Here is a 19,641-nt window from a genome sequence, read left to right as displayed (position 1 = left end):
TAAAACTGAATGTTCTGATTGCACTGCTCTTACATTCCTTGTTGGCATACCCTTGTTTGACTCCCAAGTATCAGAATTAATTGAACACTGCCTTCAAGAATGCTGCTATATTTGCACAAACATTCTTATCCCCTATAACTTAGATTGTAAATCAGGTTTCTCCTTTCCAGTATGTACTGTGATACAGTAGCATGCATTCCTGCTTCATAAATTATGCTGCCCTAAAACTTTGATTTCTTTCTTTTACGTTTCAACTCTTAGCATTATGAAATGTTCTTGCTTCCTCATACATAGTTTTATGCTGGGGTGGAAGGTGAGGTAAAATAAGGAAGGCTTAAACCTTAGACTGCAGAGTACCTTTCAGAAGGAGTGCTTGACTGGCTGTGACATGCTTTCTGGAAGCCATACACTGTTTTAAGTTGTGTGCCTCCCCCATATGAGGATCGATGGTTCTTGCCCTCATTTAGATTCTTAGTTGATTTATGGTTCCATTTCTTATCCACAGATGTAACTAAAGACATAAAAACACTGCTGGGAAAAAACATGTTGCATTAATGTCACTTATATATCTTCAAAGAGAGTGTAACTGCATCATCAGGGCAAATAGCCAAATTAGTGCCTGGACCATTTTAGTGAAGTTTATAATAAAGAGAACAATTTCTCCTCTATCATTGTTTATACATTTGATGAAAAGGTTATTGTTTACATTTATTTATGTGAATGATGCTTTGTGTTTGTAACTGAAATATTGTGAATTATGTGCATAGCAAATGAAAATACATATTTTTTTTTTTTATTATTATACTTTGTCGCTGTCTCGCTGTTGGGAAAAATTGTGTAAATGATATGGAATGTGTGAAATCTTGGATGGAAAAAACTATAAAGTATGTAATATGTTTTGGCATATTCATTGTATACTTAGATAAGAAGCAGACATACCACCTGTCATAACCTTCCCCCATCAGTTCAACTTCCCAGCACCAATATAGAGGAAAGCACATAAATCTCCATTCTAATGGATTTCACTGTATTGTAATTTGGCTTCTAACAGACCCACAAGACTCCCCTGGACACAGTTTAGGATCTAACTGAAAATTCTGTAAAAATCATTTGCATCACAACATTGGCCCTTTAAGTGTTGGACCCATTAGGCTGAGTTTGGGATTTAGTATAATAGTCAGTTAGTTTGTGACTTGGTCTTGGAAGCTGGGCATCAGGAAAACATGTGGCAGTCTGTTGCACATCATATTGGTACATTTTTACTCTATTTTACTAACTATGTTCTGTTTGCACACATACCCATACTTTTACACTTTAACAATAATTTAATTATGCTGTATTATCTTTGTGCCCTTACACCAGCATAGATGGTGTAAGTAAGAATTTTAAGATAAGACAGTTTAGCCACTGCCCACCAACTTGCTTCATCAGCATATAAACAAAGTGCCTGTGATTCTAACTTAGCAACTGCAGTTTTTCTATTGCACAGAGGCCTGTCTTTTTGTTTTAAATCATGGCAGATGAGATTACTGTCAATATTGCATGTGCAAAGAAATTCTGAAAACCTCAGTATTGCTGAAAAACTGTAAATGATTGAGCCTCCTGAGCATAGGGATAGTAGCTTACACTTCATACAAACCTATATCTGATCAGGTGATTCAGGTAACCTTAGAGCTATTTCCTTTGAATTCAGAAGTCTTTGCTTCCCCTGAAAACCTCCAGTCTTAAAGGAATTTTGTAGCTTTCCATTACATCTGTTGAGATGTTATTTATTAATGTCCTTTCTCCCCTTTTAGTCTTATAATAGTTGTGTACTCTGTACTACTTTTTTGGATATTTTCCTCTGTATCATATATCATAGTATTCTTTAAGGGAAAAAAGAATTTTAGATTCATTTTTTACCAGTTGCCCCACCTTAGGAAAACAGAAAAGGAGACAAAGTGTCTACTGACATATGTTAGAATTACATTTGCTTTTATTAATAAAGAAATATTCAGCAAACTGTTCACTTGTTATATTAGGCCATAACTAGAATAAGCTTCTCAGGTGTGGTCATCACATTTAAAAAAGAACATCAAACTATCAGAGAAGGCCCCAAAGGAAGGCAGCAAAGATGGTACTGGTATGTAAGCCATGATTAACTTTTTGCCACCTTTATATAGCTTACATATCCATTGTAACCCCCATAGAATGAGAAATAATGACACCACCATGACGTACTATCCACATGCTGTTTTGTTTTGTTGTACTGGTATTGGATTATACTCATGATTTCCTTTGTAGTGAAAGATATTGGCACTTGTATTGTACTCATGATTTCCTTTTGGTTAAAGATGCTGTAATACTGTGTTGATATTTGATAGGCTTTTATTGTTTTAGTGAGCTCTATAGGATCTGTTAAATGCCTGAATTGTGTTAACTTTGCAGCTGGTGAGATGTGTGTAGCATATGATGTCATCATTAACCCTGAGTTTTTCTCCAAGATGTATGACAACCCACTATTCCACAATTTCTTCATGATTGCTACTCTGGAAGGCATAGAGGAAAAATATTCACTTTCATTAGACAAAAGTGGTAAGTATGACATGCAGTGTACTACTCATTAGACAAAAGTGGTATGTAAGACATGCAGTGTACTGCTCATTAGACAAAAGTGGTAAGACATATAGGGTACTGCCCATTGCATATGTAGCAGTATTCTACTGTAGTGGTGTTTCATGATGTTCTGAGATTCCTTCTGTGCTTTTCCATTTATATATGATATGTATGTATATTCATTATGAACTCTTCCCTCTCTTTATGTGGAGAATATATTCAAAGAGAATAATGCCTAAAGTGAGTTCATTTACAATGAACTTCCTCATTTATATAGACAATATGGGGTAGCAAAACAAAAATCAAAGGGAAAGTGGATCAGGGTATTTCTAACTGACAGAAAGTTCAACATAGTTGCAAATGGATACGTATCTGACAAAGAAAATATGCTTTCGGATGTGCTGGCATTCAAGTACGATAAAAAAAAAGTATGAGGAATGTCGTAAGAATGGTTCAGAATGCTTCATGAGTGGGGGTTGGATTGGTGCAGTAAGTGTGGGTCTTCTTTGAATTGCACTAGAGTGCCAGTTTGTTTTTTGTTTTAGTGATTAGGTTAGTTATGATGGTGTATTTATTTATTCTCTTATTTCTGTTGGTGGTGAGTAATTTTCTTTATGAGGTGTGTAAATTTTGGGAAGAAATTTTGATTGTATTTTTTCCTTTTTCCATTTAATCATTTATTCATTTTTATATTCTGTAAGTATTAATGGACTCCACTTGAAAGTAGTTTTGCTGTTTTTAAAAAGTCACCATCAGCAAGGTTGTATTATTGCCTTTGGACAAAAATTAATGCAGTCTTGTTGAGAAACCTCTCTCCTAAGAAGTCCATCATTACTCTGTTACTCAAATGTAGCACAGCCTTGAAGCACCAGGACCCTAATAAAAGGGTGCTGGGATTATGCAGTTCAGGATTATATATAATTTTTTTTTTTTTTTTTTTGTAATATGAATGAAAGTGTGACTGCTATATTCATCAAGTATATTGTCCACAAAAAGCCTTTTCTGCTCCCCCAATACATTTTCAAGGCAATGTCACATTTACATTTCAGTACTTTGTCGTCTCTCCTTTTGACCTTAATTACCATCTGGGCTTGGAAGCATTTTTGGTCCATGTTTTGGGTTCATAGGGTCTTGATCTCCTGAGTGAGGCGAGACACTGATGAGTTGTTGCAGGAAGCAGCCACCTGGTCATGCATTCTGAGCACCCAGTGCATCTGGAAATGTCAGGCGTACCCACATTTTCTTTCTTTCAGGTGAAAATTTAGGCTTTCTGTTTCTTAAAAAGGAGAGTCAATCATCTTGGTGGAAGAAATATTGGGTCCAGCAGCGATATTCCCAAAATGAAGTGGCAGCTAGGAAGAGTAAAGAAAAAATGTCCTTCCCTAGCGATATCTTAAGGCACACTTGAGATAGGTTACTGCTGCTGACAATGTTAGAAACACTAGTCTCAGAGAAAAATGTATAATGATTTCACCTTGAAAGCTTCAACTGCTTGTATCCACAATAAACCTCAGCCATGTATTGCCCTTGAAAATATATGAAATAGGAGAATGTTTTTTGTGGACACTGTAGTTGCATTAATCTTGACAGTGCTGTGTGAATACATGTGTTTGACATTTTGATTAATGAATGGTAAGAAATCAATCTGATTTACAGGATGGACTGCTCTAAAAAATAAGAAATACCATGGGAACATGCCTGAGCAAATTGTTCGAACAACTATCCCATTGGTGCAAGAACTTAGTGGAGCAAGACACTGGAAGCCTGAGGATGTGCCATGCTTCTCTGTGAGTTCTAATGCCGCACCTTCCAGCCAGCCATTGATCACAGAACTTTCAACAAAGCCTTTAACTTCTAAACATCAGAAAGCAGAAAAAGTCAAGCCTTCATTTTTATTGAAAAAGCTTGCAGGGAACAGCAGTGTGGAGAACTTACTGGCAGAAGTTAATTTGCCCTGTACAGTAAGTAACATATGTAAAAGAAGTATTCCCCATATTCAACTTTACATTGTGCTCATGATGATACAGTAAGTGAGTGAGTACAGGAAAGTCAGCATTACTATGATGATAATATTTCAGATTTATTTTATATTTGATTACCTTTCCAGTGTTAAGGGAAAATAGCATCAGGAACAAGCAAACAGTGGTCTTAATGGCACGCATGCAACCTCTAGCTTTCATATATGATATACGAAAACCAATTATTACCATCCACAGAGGGCTATTCCCATTTATGTAAAAATATGTATCTCTGTCTATCTATATCTATGATGCCTGTTCCAATTGGAACTTCCTCTGAGGAATGGTCACGTCAATAGAGTTACCATAACAAGTGAACTCCAGCGCTGCTTCATAGCCTTTAGTGCCTCCCCCTTAACAGACCACTGGCAGAGGGCGATTCTAGTGCAGTGTTTGCTGAGGCTCCTACCTTACATTCCTACTGACTACTTCTGTCTAATGCTCCTACCATCTACTTCTACCAAATGTTCCAGCTTGAATATTCCTACTTGCTACTTTCATCTACTCCTACCATTTTGTCAAAAGGCAGGGCTAGCACATAGTGCTCACTGTTGGTGAAACTGGAGTTGTGAAGAATGAGCTGTGTGAGTTAAGTGTTTTCAAGTATTGCATACAACAAGGAGAGATTGTACGTTTGTGGACAGAATGCCTGTAGTCCACGTGTTAGTGAGGCAGAAAGAAAAGACAGCTACCTGGGTTAGGGAAGTTCAATTTAACGTCCACTGAAGTGCTGGCTCATTAAGCAGATTTCACTAACTCTCCCGATACCAAGGTGGGTAGTACTGGTAATATACCTTCCTGGCCGGTGGCTGCCTACCAACTACTACTTACAAAAATATATATGAATGATGCATATGGGATTTGTGAAATCATATTTGATAAGCAATCTTGAAGTGTGTAATGTGTTTTCGTGTCCTGCATGTAGGATGAAATCACTTCTAGAAAAAAGTAATCATTGTATCCATACTACCATGCAGAGCCCACCCATGTGCATACAATACACCCTTCACCTTCCCACACCATTACTGTATAGATGGTAGTGTACGCCTTTTGTTAGTATATTCTTCAGTAATATATGGTGTAGATATTGTGTATGGCAAGATAAATGAGGGATTTTTTTTATTTTCATGAATGGGACATTAACTTTTCAGAAAGCTTGCACAGTGAAATTGTTAGGGTAATTGTTTTTTAACTGGTAGATTGATGAGGTTGCTGAGTAGCAGGGGGAACTTGGAACGATACTGAAGGCCACAATTACTGAAAGGTGGTTAGCAAGGGGTGAGAGGCATAAACCTCACCAAAAGGTGGGTGGTTAGATGATTTTAACTCCCAGGGATTTTGGAGCATCTTTAAGCTTGCAGGACATTTCTCTAGAGAGAAAAATATTTTCTTAAAACTTTTTTCCTCATGAAAGGCTTATGTCCAGTTTTGGCAGCTTTCCGGTCCAGTTTTGTACCCTGTAAACTTAACTGATTTCTAAAGATTTTGAATATACACAAATTAGGAATTGATTAACGTGTGTAGATTAGAATATCTTAAAAATTCACTGATAATATGTGTAAATTACTTTAGGTAACAGGATGTGATGTTGAGGTGAATGTTGGTGAGGATCGCTTGGTGGTTGAGAGCTCCAAAAACTTCTTGGATGTGTTTGTTCCTTTCTCTCTTGACAGTGACAGTGCTGAGGCCCACTTCATTACATCTACTAGGGTAAGTATATCTATCCATTTTTGCTGAATCATTCCCCACATCATTTATGTACATAGATAATCCCTTTCCAATATCTTTGTTGCCATATAAATCTGAAGACTAATTTAATTCAACTGATCATTCATAAACACTCTAGCCCAGCTTCTTTTTATAAAAATGTTGATTTCCTTGCTTTAGATTTAGTGCTTCAAACATGCAACCAATGAACATACCTTAGTATCTCATGTCTTATGAGTCTATCTTATGAAAAATATTCTGAAATGTTATAATTGTCACACTTCAGTATTCTATTGACTATTTACTGTTATTAACTTTGCTCCCAATTACTATCAGTCTGTTTTGCTTAGGTCTTAAATGCTGTTCATCCTCTTGAGCCACTTCACATTACCTGAGGACAATGATTTAGGCTGAAACGAGTTTTGTTTGTTTTGATCGAAAATTACAGAAAATTTTGTAAAAACAAGAATCATGATGTATATACTCTTACTTCCCAAGCTCTCTCATTCACAAAGACTTCATATTTGCCCCTCTTTCCGAAACTCTTGCATTCACCTCCCTAACAACCCCATCCATAAACAAATTAAACAACCATGGAGACATCACACACCCCTGCCACAAACCTACATTCACTGAGAACCAATCACTTTCCTCTCTTCCTACACGTACACATGCCTTACTATATTATTATTTTGCTTTGTCGCTGTCTCCCGCGTTTGCGAGGTAGTGCAAGGAAACAGACGAAAGAAATGGCCCAACCCACCCCCATACACATGTATATACATACGTCCACACACGCAAATATACATACCTACACAGCTTTCCATGGTTTACCCCAGATGCTTCACATGCCCTGATTCAATCCACTGACAGCACATCAACCCTGGTATACCACATCGCTCCAATTCACTCTATTCCTTGCCCTCCTTTCACCCTCCTGCATGTTCAGGCCCCGATCACACAAAATCTTTTTCACTCCATCTTTCCACCTCCAATTTGGTCTCCCTCTTCTCCTTGTTCCCTCCACCTCCGACACATATACCCTCTTGGTCAATCTTTCCTCACTCATTCTCTCCATGTGCCCAAACCATTTCAAAACACCCTCTTCTGCTCTCTCAACCACGCTCTTTTTATTTCCACATGCCTTACATCCTCAATAAAAACTTTTCACTGCTTCTAACAACTTGCCTCCCACACCATATATTCTTAATACCTTCCACAGAGCATCTCTATCAACTCTATCATACGCCCTCTCCAGATCCATAAGTGCTACATACAAATCCATTTGCTTTTCTAAGTATTTCTCACATACATTCTTCAAAGCAAACACCTGATCCACACATCCTCTACCACTTGTGAAACCACACTGCTCTTCCCCAATCTGATGCTCTGTACATGCCTTCACCCTCTCAATCAATACCCTCCCATATAATTTACCAGGAATACTCAACAAACTTAAATGCGAATAAGAGCAAGGTTATTAGGTACAGTAGGGTTGAGGGTCAAGTCAATTGGGAGGTAAGTTTGAATGGAGAAAAACTGGAGGAAGTAAAGTGTTTTAGATATCTGGGAGTGGATCTGGCAGCGGATGGAACCATGGAAGCGGAAGTGAATCATAGGGTGGGGAAGGGGGTGAAAATCCTGGGAGCCTTGAAGAATGTGTGGAAGTCGAGAACATTATCTCGGAAAGCAAAAATGAGTATGTTTGAAGGAATAGTGGTTCCAACAATGTTGTATGGTTGCGAAGCGTGGGCTATGGATAGAGTTGTGCGCAGGAGGGTGGATGTGCTGGAAATGAGATGTTTGAGGACAATGTGTGGTGTTAGGTGGTTTGATCGAGTAAGTAATGTAAGGGCAAGAGAGATGTGTGTGGAAATAAAAAGAGCGTGGTTGAGAGAGCAGAAGAGGGTGTTTTGAAATGGTTTGAGCATATGGAGAGAATGAGTGAGGAAAGATTGACCAAGAGGATATATGTGTTGGAAGTGGAGGGAACGAGGAGAAGTGGGAGACCAAATTGGAGGTGGAAAGATGGAGTGGAAAAGATTTTGAGTGATCGGGGCCTGAACATGCAGGAGGGTGAAAGGCGGGCAAGGAATGGAGTGAATTGGATCGATGTGGTATACCGGGGTTGACGTGCTGTCAGTGGATTGAATCAGGACATGTGAAGCGTCTGGGGTAAACCATGGAAAGCTGTGTAGGTATGTATATTTGCATGTGTGGACGTGTATGTATATACATGTGTATGGGGGTGGGTTGGGCCATTTCTTTCATCTGTTTCCTTGCGCTACCTCGCAAACGCGGGAGACAGCGACAAAGCAAAAAATATATATATATATATATATATATATATATATATATATATATATATTTTTCTTTCTTTTAAACTATTTGCCATTTCCCGCATTGGCGAGGTAGCGTTAAGAACAGAGGACTGGGCCTTTTTTGGAATATCCTCACCTGGCCCCCTCTGTTCCTTCTTTTGGAAAATTAAAAAAAAAAAAAAAAAAAAAAAAACGAGAGGGGAGGATTTCCAGCCCCCCGCTCCCTCCCCTTTTAGTCGCCTTCTACGACACGCAGGGAATACGTGGGAAGTATTCTTAATTCCCTCTCCCCAGGGATAATATATATATATATATATATATATATATATATATATATATATATATATATATATATATATATATATATATATATGTTTGAAGGAATAGTGGTTCCAACAATGTTGTATGGTTGCGAGGCGTGGGCTATGGATAGAGTTGTGTGCAGGAGGATGGATGTGCTGGAAATGAGATGTTTGAGGACAATGTGTGGTGTGAGGTGGTTTGATCGAGTGAGTAACGTAAGGGTAAGAGAGATGTGTGGAAATAAAAAGAGCGTGGTTGAGAGAGCAGAAGAGGGTGTTTTGAAGTGGTTTGGGCACATGGAGAGGATGAGTGAGGAAAGATTGACCAAGAGGATATATGTGTCGGAGGTGGAGGGAACAAGGAGAAGAGGGAGACCAAATTGGAGGTGGAAAGATGGAGTGAAAAAGATTTTGTGTGATCGGGGTCTGAACATGCAGGAGGGTGAAAGGAGGGCAAGGAATAGAGTGAATTGGAGCGATGTGGTATACCGGGGTTGACGTGCTGTCAGTGGATTGAATCAAGGCATGGAAAGCTGTGTAGGTATGTATATTTGCATGTGTGGACGTATGTATATACATGTGTATGGGGGTGGGTTGGGCCATTTCTTTCGTCTGTTTCCTTGCGCTACCTCGCAAACGCAGGAGACAGCGACAAAGTATAATAAAAAAAAAAATATATATATATATATATATATATATATATATATATATATTTTTTTTTTTTTTTTTTTTTTTTCAAACTATTCGCCATTTCCCGCGTTAGCGAGGTAGCGTTAAGAACAGAGGACTGGGCCATTGAGGGAATATCCTCACCTGGCCCCCTTCTCTGTTCCTTCTTTTGGAAAATTAAAAAAAAAAAAAAAAAAATATATATATATATATATATATATATATATATGGATTTGTATGTAGCATTTATGGATCTGGAGAAGGCATATGATAGAGTTGATAGAGATGCTCTGTGGAAGGTATTAAGAATATATGGTGTGGGAGGCAAGTTGTTAGAAGTAGTGAAAAGTTTTTATCGAGGATGTAAGGCATGGGTACGTGTAGGAAGAGAGGAAAGTGATTGGTTCTTTGTGAATGTAGGTTTGCGGCAGGGGTGTGTGATGTCTCCATGGTTGTTTAATTTGTTTATGGATGGGGTTGTTAGGGAGGTAAATGCAAGAGTTTTAGAAAGAGGGGCAAGTATGAAGTCTGTTGGGGATGAGAGAGCTTGGGAAGTGAGTCAGTTGTTGTTCGCTGACGACACAGCGCTGGTGGCTGATTCATGTGTGAAACTGCAGAAGCTGGTGACTGAGTTTGGTAAAGTGTGTGGAAGAAGAAAGTTAAGAGTAAATGTGAATAAGAGCAAGGTTATTAGGTACAGTAGGGTTGAGGGTCAAGTCAATTGGGAGGTGAGTTTGAATGGAGAAAAACTGGAGGAAGTGAAGTGTTTTAGATATCTGGGAGTGGATCTGGCAGCGGATGGAACCATGGAAGCGGAAGTGGATCATAGGGTGGGGGAGGGGGCGAAAATTCTGGGGGCCTTGAAGAATGTGTGGAAGTCGAGAACATTATCTCGGAAAGCAAAAATGGGTATGTTTGAAGGAATAGTGGTTCCAACAATGTTGTATGGTTGCGAGGCGTGGGCTATGGATAGAGTTGTGCGCAGGAGGATGGATGTGCTGGAAATGAGATGTTTGAGGACAATGTGTGGTGTGAGGTGGTTTGATCGAGTGAGTAACGTAAGGGTAAGAGAGATGTGTGGAAATAAAAAGAGCGTGGTTGAGAGAGCAGAAGAGGGTGTTTTGAAGTGGTTTGGGCACATGGAGAGAATGAGTGAGGAAAGATTGACCAAGAGGATATATGTGTCGGAGGTGGAGGGAACAAGGAGAAGAGGGAGACCAAATTGGAGGTGGAAAGATGGAGTGAAAAAGATTTTGTGTGATCGGGGCCTGAACATGCAGGAGGGTGAAAGGAGGGCAAGGAACAGAGTGAATTGGAGCGGTGTGGTATACCGGGGCTGACGTGCTGTCAGTGGATTGAATCAAGGCATGTGAAGCGTCTGGGGTAAACCATGGAAAGCTGTGTAGGTATGTATATTTGCGTGTGTGGACGTATGTATATACATGTGTATGGGGGGGGTTGGGCCATTTCTTTCGTCTGTTTCCTTGCGCTACCTCGCAAACGCGGGAGACAGCGACAAAGTATAAAAAAAAAATATATATATATATATATATATATATATATATATATATATATATATATATATATATATATATATATATATATGTTTTCTTACACAAGTAACACAAACACTTACAGTATTTTCATAGCTTTCCTTGATGCAGACTCATCTTCACTGGGAACTGTCAGAATGCTTCTGACACAGCCTTCCCATTTTATGCATACGAGGACTCAGAACTTGACAAAGCCACAATAGTATGGCCAATAATTATTGATGTGCTCTTAGAAAGTGATTGTCATCATCAATTATATTGATATTTGAACTTTTCTCTCCTCTGTTTGAATATCCAGCTTACATATTGTACCATTAGTATCCTATATAGGCATCTTCTGTTGCTCGGGAGGTGCTGGAAAAATTCTGCTACATCATTACCCTTACAGTCACTGTAATAAACTGTTATAAGTGCATGGTCATCCACTTGAAGTTCATGGATACACAATGACCCTGCAGAAAATACATAGATCGTTGGCTGTCCTATGTCATTTGGAGGGACACGTATGATATGTACCAGTTGGTAAAGATATTATAGAAGGACATCATGAGAAATGTTAAAAAATAAGTACCTTATAGGGTAATTTTAGTGATGTTACAGTAAACAAGGATGAGAGAGGCTAGCAAGTGGGATGTTCCCATTGTATTCTCTCTTATGAAAATATTGCGTAACAACTGCACCTAATTTTTCTCCTTATGGAAACATGGCATAATAGAGGACTTTGATAACAGATGATAAATACAGTAATGAGCTAGAATATTTCAAAGGAAGAAATTCTCCAATATTTTTCCCAGACATGCTTACCGTATACTCACACTTAATTGTAGTGGGAAAGGTGCGATATTTCTAGTTTTATCCATATTACTCACCACCTGCTGTCTTCCTCTGTATGAACTAAGAGTATGCTTGAAATTAAAGTAGAATCTTTAATATAAAGAAGGAAACAAATCCTTCAATATTCTTGTCACATTAGCCAGTCAGTCTTCAGTGCCTTGAATATTAGTAGGGAAGGTGTAGACTTCTAAAATTGTGTATTTTATTTATAGTTAATGCTGTGTCTATGAAATGAAAGTCATTTGGAAAAAAAAAAAGCTTTGTAGAAACAAAGAAAAATCATATATACATCTTCCTCTAGTGTCAGGAGCTGTGATGATACAAATGATTCTCACTCTTACTTGGTGCTCTTGTATCATTGGAACAGACCAACACAAGGGTAATAATAAAACTTTCCTTGTACTTCCCTTACTTGTGAATGCTAATTTGATGGAATTTTTGGACCATGCCTGCTGTTTAACTTAATGCTACAAATATCAGTTTACTATTTACTGTTTATCTTAGATTTAATATCTAAAGATTATTTGAGTGCTATTGACAAGATACCAGGACAGTGAAATTAGTTCTCCCCCTCCTTCATTCTTTTTATACTAGTTAGTAGAATAAGCAAACAAAATGTTTGGGAGACTTTGCATATGCTAGCAAGCTATTTGTAAAATAAGGTGTTCAAAGCACAGGTTGATGGGGACAGAAATGGGTGTTCCAGATACTGAGAGAATGCAGGGAAACCTCTCTCATATCTGACAGAAACGTATCCTTTATGTACTGAGAAACTGTATTTCCTTAATAATCCTGCATTTTGATACATCTTTATTAACCAATTAATTGTGCTGAAGTTATGCATGCTAGGTCATTCATTTTTTAACACAGCTCAGACTTGGAGACATTATCATGCAGAATGATAAAAGTTAGCAAATTCCATCTCACCTGAGATTGCTGCCTTTCAGAGCAACAAATTTTAATTAAGATATAGTACTGGTAGTTGAATATTTTATTTAGACAAGACTTTAATATACTCTTATCCTTTGCAGGTTCTGATTGTGAGAGCTCCCATTCTTCATACATGATGCTTGAAACTGTTGATAAAGTTTAACTTGCATTATTAGATGTCATGGTATTATTTCAGTAACTTATGTAGTAGAGATGCTGCTGATCTAGTGTTATATTTTTGTCATTGTTGGAGAAATTTGCCAAAAGACATTCATCTTATGCATAGCTATTATTTATCATGCAGTGCTATGCTTGGGTTACATTATTATGTAATGTTTCCTTTTTTTTGTCGTGCTTCATTCATATATTCACTATGCTCATCTTCCATGTTTCATTTATCTGGAAAACAAAATGTTTCTTTGCCTGATTTTTTTTTCATTTACTACAGAAAGATTGTAAATTCTATTGGCAATTTTTCTGTTGTAAATGAAAAAAAAAATCTCTGGCAAAAGAAACATTTTTTTCCAGATTATCAGTAGCAGGTAGTAGGCACTGCTCTTAGAGGAATTATGAAAATTTGGCATATAATAAGTTCAGTATATTGAAATTACCAAGTTGTTTTATCAACTAACATACCTACTGTTAGAAATCGGTCAGTGTGAGTTTGAAGATTATACACATGCAGTTGCTCTCCTGCTATATTGAGTATCATCAGTAACAGACAAATTATGTTACGTAGTTGTCAAGTATAATGTACCAAAATAACAGCCCTGCAGACATATTCCATGGTGTACCCAGACCACTTTACATGCCCTGGTTCAGCCCAATGATAGCACCTAACACCATTGCCACATCCTTCCAGTTTGCTCTGTTCCATGTAAGTCTCTCACCCTCTTGAATATTCAGGCCCCTGTTACCCCAAGTCTCTTTCACCCCATACCTCCACCTCCTTCTTGGTCTCCCTCTCTGTTTTCCTCCCTCCACTTCATGTAATACACAGATCCTCTTTGTTAGTTAATCTTAATTCATCCTCTCCATGTGTCCAAACCATTTCAGAACACCCAGGTCTTCTCTCTCAATCTCACAACATCTTATCCTAAGGCATTTCATTTCCATCATGCCTACCGTCTTCCATTCTTTTGCTTATAGGCCTCAAGCCTCACATTCATAGAATAATTTTTGAACTACTGTTCCCTCAAACAGACTCATCTCTGCTTTAACAGACATTGGCTTCTCCCTCCACTCACTTCTCAGTACTTTCAGGACCTTAACTCCCCCTCCAGCCCTACATCTCATTTCACCACCCATGGTCCCATCCCCTGCCAAGTCCACTCTCAGTTACCTATAGCACTATACTTGCTCCAGATTCTCCCCTGTCAGACTTGCTCTCATGCACCTTGTTACTTTAGAAGGCAACTAAAAGGGGAGGGAGCGGGGGGCTGGAAATCTACTTTAGAAGGCGACTAAAAGGGGAGGGAGCGGGGGGCTGGAAATTTACTTTAGAAGGCGACTAAAAGGGGAGGGAGCGGGGGTGGGGGGGGGGGCTGGAAATCCTCCCCTCTTGTTATTTTTTCAATTTTCCAAAAGAAGGAACAGAGAAGGGGGCCAGGTGAGGATATTACTTCAAAGGCCCAGTCCTGTGTTCTTAACGCTACCTTGCTAACGCAGGAAATGGCGAATAGTTTGAAAGAAAAAGAAAATATATATATATATATATACTTATTTATATTTATTTATTTTGCTTTGTCGCTGTCTCCCGCGTTTGCGAGGTAGCACAAGGAAACAGACAAAAGAAATGGCCCAACCCACCCCCATACACATGTATATACATACACGTCCACACACGCAAATATACATACCTATACATCTCAATGTACACATATATATATATACACTCACAGACACATATATATATACCCATGCACACAATTCACACTGTCTGCCTTTATTCATTCCCATCGCCACCTGGCCACACATGGAATACCATCCCCCTCCCCCCTCATGTGTGCGAGGTAGCGCTAGGAAAAGACAACAAAGGCCCCATTCGTTCACACTCAGTCTCTAGCTGTCATGCAATAATGCCCGAAACCACAGCTCCCTTTCCACATCCAGGCCCCACACAACTTTCCATGGTTTACCCCAGATGCTTCACATGCCCTGATTCAATCCACTGACAGCATGTCAACCCCGGTATACCACATCGATCCAATTCACTCTATTCCTTGCCCGCCTCTCACCCTCCTGCATGTTCAGGCCCCGATCACTCAAAATCTTTTTCACTCCATCTTTCCACCTCCAATTTGGTCTCCCACTTCTCCTTGTTCCCTCCACCTCTGACACATATATCCTCTTGTTCAATCTTTCCTCACTCATTCTCTCCATGTGCCCAAACCATTTCAAAACACCCTCTTCTGCTCTCTCAACCACGCTCTTTTTATTTCCACACATCTCTCTTACCCTTACATTACTTACTCGATCAAACCACCTCACACCACACATTGTCCTCAAACATCTCATTTCCAGCACATCCACCTTCCTGGGCACAACTCTATCCATAGCCCACACCTCGCAACCATACAACATTGTTGGAACCACTATTCCTTCAAACATACCCATTTTTGCTTTCTGAGATAATGTTCTCGACTTCCACACATTCTTCAAGGCTCCCAGGATTTTCGCCCCCTCCCCCACCCTATGATTCACTTCCGCTTCCATGGTTCCATCCACTGCCAGATCCACTCCCAGATATCTAAAACACTTTACTTCCTCCAGTTTTTCTCCATTCAAACTTACCTCCCAATTGACTTGACCCTCAACCCTACTGTACCTATATATATATATATATATATATATATATATATATATATATATATATATATATATATATTTTTTTTTTTTTTTTTTTTTTTTTGCTGTCTCCCGCGTTTGCGAGGTAGCGCAAGGAAACAGACGAAAGAAATGGCCCAACCCACCCCCATACACATGTATATACATACGTCCACACACGCAAATATACATACCTACACAGCTTTCCATGGTTTACCCCAGACGCTTCACATGCCCTGATTCAATCCACTGACAGCACGTCAACCCCGGTATACCACATCGCTCCAACTCACTCTATTCCTTGCCCTCCTTTCACCCTCCTGCATGTTCAGGCCCCGATCACACAAAATCTTTTTCACTCCATCTTTCCACCTCCAATTTGGTCTCCCTCTTCTCCTCGTTCCCTCCACCTCCGACACATATATCCTCTTGGTCAATCTTTCCTCACTCATTCTCTCCATGTGACCAAACCATTTCAAAACACCCTCCTCTGCTCTCTCAACCACGCTCTTTTTATTTCCACACATCTCTCTTACCCTTACGTTACTTACTCGATCAAACCACCTCACACCACACATTGTCCTCAAACATCTCATTTCCAGCACATCCATCCTCCTGCGCACAACTCTATCCATAGTCCACGCCTCGCAACCATACAACATTGTTGGAACCACTATTCCTTCAAACATACCCATTTTTGCTCTCCGAGATAATGTTCTCGACTTCCACACATTCTTCAAGGCTCCCAGAATTTTCACCCCCTCCCCCACCCTATGATCCACTTCCACTTCCATGGTTCCATCCGCTGCCAGATCCACTCCCAGATATCTAAAACACTTCACTTCCTCCAGTTTTTTTCCATTCAAACTCACCTCCCAGTTGACTTGACCCTCAACCCTACTGTACCTAATAAACTTGCTCTTATTCACATTTACTCTTAACTTTCTTCTTTCACACACTTTACCAAACTCAGTCACCAGCTTCTGTAGTTTCTCACATGAATCAACCATCAGCGCTGTATCATCAACGAACAACAACTGACTCACTTCCCAAGCTCTCTCATCCCCAACAGACTTCATACTTAACCCTCTTTCCAAAACTCTTGCATTCACCTCCCTAACAACCCCATCCATAAACAAATTAAACAACCAAAAAGGCAAAGGGGATAAGAGTGAGTGCTCAAATTACAGAGGTATAAGTTTGTTGAGTATTCCTGGCAAATTATATGGGAGGGTATTGATTGAGAGGGTGAAGGCATGTACAGAGCATCAGATTGGGGAAGAGCAGTGTGGTTTCAGAAGTGGTAGAGGATGTGTGGATCAGGTGTTTGCTTTGAAGAATGTATGTGAGAAATACTTAGAAAAGCAAATGGATTTGTATGTAGCATTTATGGATCTGGAGAAGGCATATGATAGAGTTGATAGAGATGCTCTGTGGAAGGTATTAAGAATATATGGTGTGGGAGGCAAGTTGTTAGAAGCAGTGAAAAGTTTTTATCGAGGATGTAAGGCATGTGTACGTGTAGGAAGAGAGGAAAGTGATTGGTTCTCAGTGAATGTAGGTTGGCGGCAGGGGTGTGTGATGTCTCCATGGTTGTTTAATTTGTTTATGGATATATATATATATTTTTTTTTTTTTTTTATACTATTCGCCATTTACCGCGATAGCGAGGTAGCGTTAAGAACAGAGGACTGGGCCTTTGAGGGAATATTCTCACCTGGCCCCTTCTCTGTTGGGCCACTTATTTCGTCTGTTTCCTTGCGCTACCTCGCAAACGCGGGAGACAGCGACAAAGTATAAAAAAAAAAAAAAAAAAATATTTCCCTGGGGATAGGGGAGAAAGAATACTTCCCACGTATTCCCTGCGTGTCGTAGAAGGCGACTAAAAGGGGAGGGAGCGGGGGGCTGGAAATCCTCCCCTCTCATTTTTTTTTAATTTTCCAAAAGAAGGAACAGAGAATTGGGCCAGGTGAGGGTATTCCCTCAAAGGCCCAGGCCTCTGTTCTTAACGCTACCTCGCTAATGCGGGAAATGGCGAATAGTTTGAAAGAAAAGAAAAAGAAAGATATATATATATATACATAAGTATACGTATGTAAGTAGGAGAGATGGCCAGAGAGCGTTATTGGATTACGTGATGATTGACAGGCGTGCGAAAGAGAGACTTTTGGATGTTAATGTGCTGAGAGGTGCAACTGGAGGGATGTCTGATCATTATCTTGTGGAGGCTAAGGTGAAGATTTGTATGGGTTTTCAGAAAAGAAGAGTGAATGTTGGGGTGAAGAGGGTGGTGAGAGTAAGTGAGCTTGGGAAGGAGACTTGTGTAAGGAAGTACCTGGAGACACTGAGTACAGAATGGAAAAAGGTGAGAACAATGGAAGTAAGGGGAGTGGGGGAGGAATGGGATGTATTTAGGGAATCAGTGATGGATTGCGCAAAAGATGCTTGTGGCATGAGAAGAGTGGGAGGTGGGTTGATTAGAAAGGGTAGTGAGTGGTGGGATGAAGAAGTAAGAGTATTAGTGAAAGAGAAGAGAGAGGCATTTGGACGATTTTTGCAGGGAAAAAATGCAATTGAGTGGGAGATGTATAAAAGAAAGAGACAGGAGGTCAAGAGAAAGGTGCAAGAGGTGAAAAAGAGGGCAAATGAGAGTTGGGGTGAGAGAGTATCATTAAATTTTAGGGAGAATAAAAAGATGTTCTGGAAGGAGGTAAATAAAGTGCGTAAGACAAGGGAGCAAATGGGAACTTCAGTGAAGGGTGCAAATGGGGAGGTGATAACAAGTAGTGGTGATGTGAGAAGGAGATGGAGTGAGTATTTTGAAGGTTTGTTGAATGTGTTTGATGATAGAGTGGCAGATATAGGGTGTTTTGGTCAAGGTGGTGTGCAAAGTGAGAGGGTTAGGGAAAATGATTTGGTAAACAGAGAAGAGGTAGTAAAAGCTTTGCGGAAGATGAAAGCCGGCAAGGCAGCAGGTTTGGATGGTATTGCAGTGGAATTTATTAAAAAAAGGGGGTGACTGTATTATTGACTGGTTGGTAAGGTTATTTAATGTATGTATGACTCATGGTGAGGTGCCAGAGGATTGGCGGAATGCGTGCATAGTGCCATTGTACAAAGGCAAAGGGGATAAGAGTGAGTGCTCAAATTACAGAGGTATAAGTTTGTTGAGTATTCCTGGTAAATTATATTGGAGGATTATTGATTGAGAGGGTGAAGGCATGTACAGAGCATCAGATTGGGGAAGAGCAGTGTGGTTTCAGAAGTGGTAGAGGATGTGTGGATCAGGTGTTTGCTTTGAAGAATGTATGTGAGAAATACTTAGAAAAGCAAATGGATTTGTATGTAGCATTTATGGATCTGGAGAAGGCATATGATAGAGTTGATAGAGATGCTCTGTGGAAGGTATTAAGAATATATGGTGTGGGAGGAAAGTTGTTAGAAGCAGTGAAAAGTTTTTATCGAGGATGTAAGGCATGTGTACGTGTAGAAAGAGAGGAAAGTGATTGGTTCTCAGTGAATGTAGGTTTGCGGCAGGGGTGTGTGATGTCTCCATGGTTGTTTAATTTGTTTATGGATGGGGTTGTTAGGGAGGTAAATGCAAGAGTTTTGGAAAGAGGGGCAAGTATGAAGTCTGTTGGGCATGAGAGAGCCTGGGAAGTGAGTCAGTTGTAGTTCGCTGATGATACAGCGCTGGTGGCTGATTCATGTGAGAAACTGCAGAAGCTGGTGACTGAGTTTGGAAAAGTGTGTGGAAGAAGAAAGTTAAGAGTAAATGTGAATAAGAGCAAGGTTATTAGGTACAGTAGGGTTGAGGGTCAAGTCAATTGGGAGGTGAGTTTGAATGGAGAAAAACTGGAGGAAGTGAAGTGTTTTAGATATCTGG

The 19,641-nt window shown here is 39.6% G+C and overlaps 1 protein-coding gene across 4 annotated transcripts in view; it reads left to right on the top strand.

Annotated features, from left to right (window-relative positions):
- Positions 1–19,641, top strand: part of Pih1D1 (PIH1 domain containing 1) — a 38,086-nt gene that overhangs the window by 13,258 nt on the left and 5,187 nt on the right. For 2 of the 4 annotated variants that reach the window (XR_011715623.1, XM_071686290.1), the window contains exons 4-6: positions 2,428–2,574; positions 4,252–4,556; positions 6,186–6,323. Coding sequence is in view for 3 of the 4 variants with exons in the window: in XM_071686290.1 (XP_071542391.1) it covers positions 2,428–2,574; positions 4,252–4,556; positions 6,186–6,323 (590 nt within the window). In the remaining variant the exon portion in view is untranslated. Of the gene's footprint in view, positions 1–2,427; positions 2,575–4,251; positions 4,557–6,185; positions 6,324–13,030; positions 13,540–19,641 lie in introns of those variants that run through there. The other 2 variants (XM_071686289.1, XM_071686291.1) reach the window with 2 other exon arrangements.

This window comes from Panulirus ornatus, chromosome 42 (assembly GCF_036320965.1).
Source record: "Panulirus ornatus isolate Po-2019 chromosome 42, ASM3632096v1, whole genome shotgun sequence".
In the NCBI taxonomy this organism is placed as follows: domain Eukaryota; kingdom Metazoa; phylum Arthropoda; class Malacostraca; order Decapoda; family Palinuridae; genus Panulirus; species Panulirus ornatus.
Note: the sequence above shows the minus strand (reverse complement) of the source record. Positions and strands in the feature narration are given on the sequence as shown.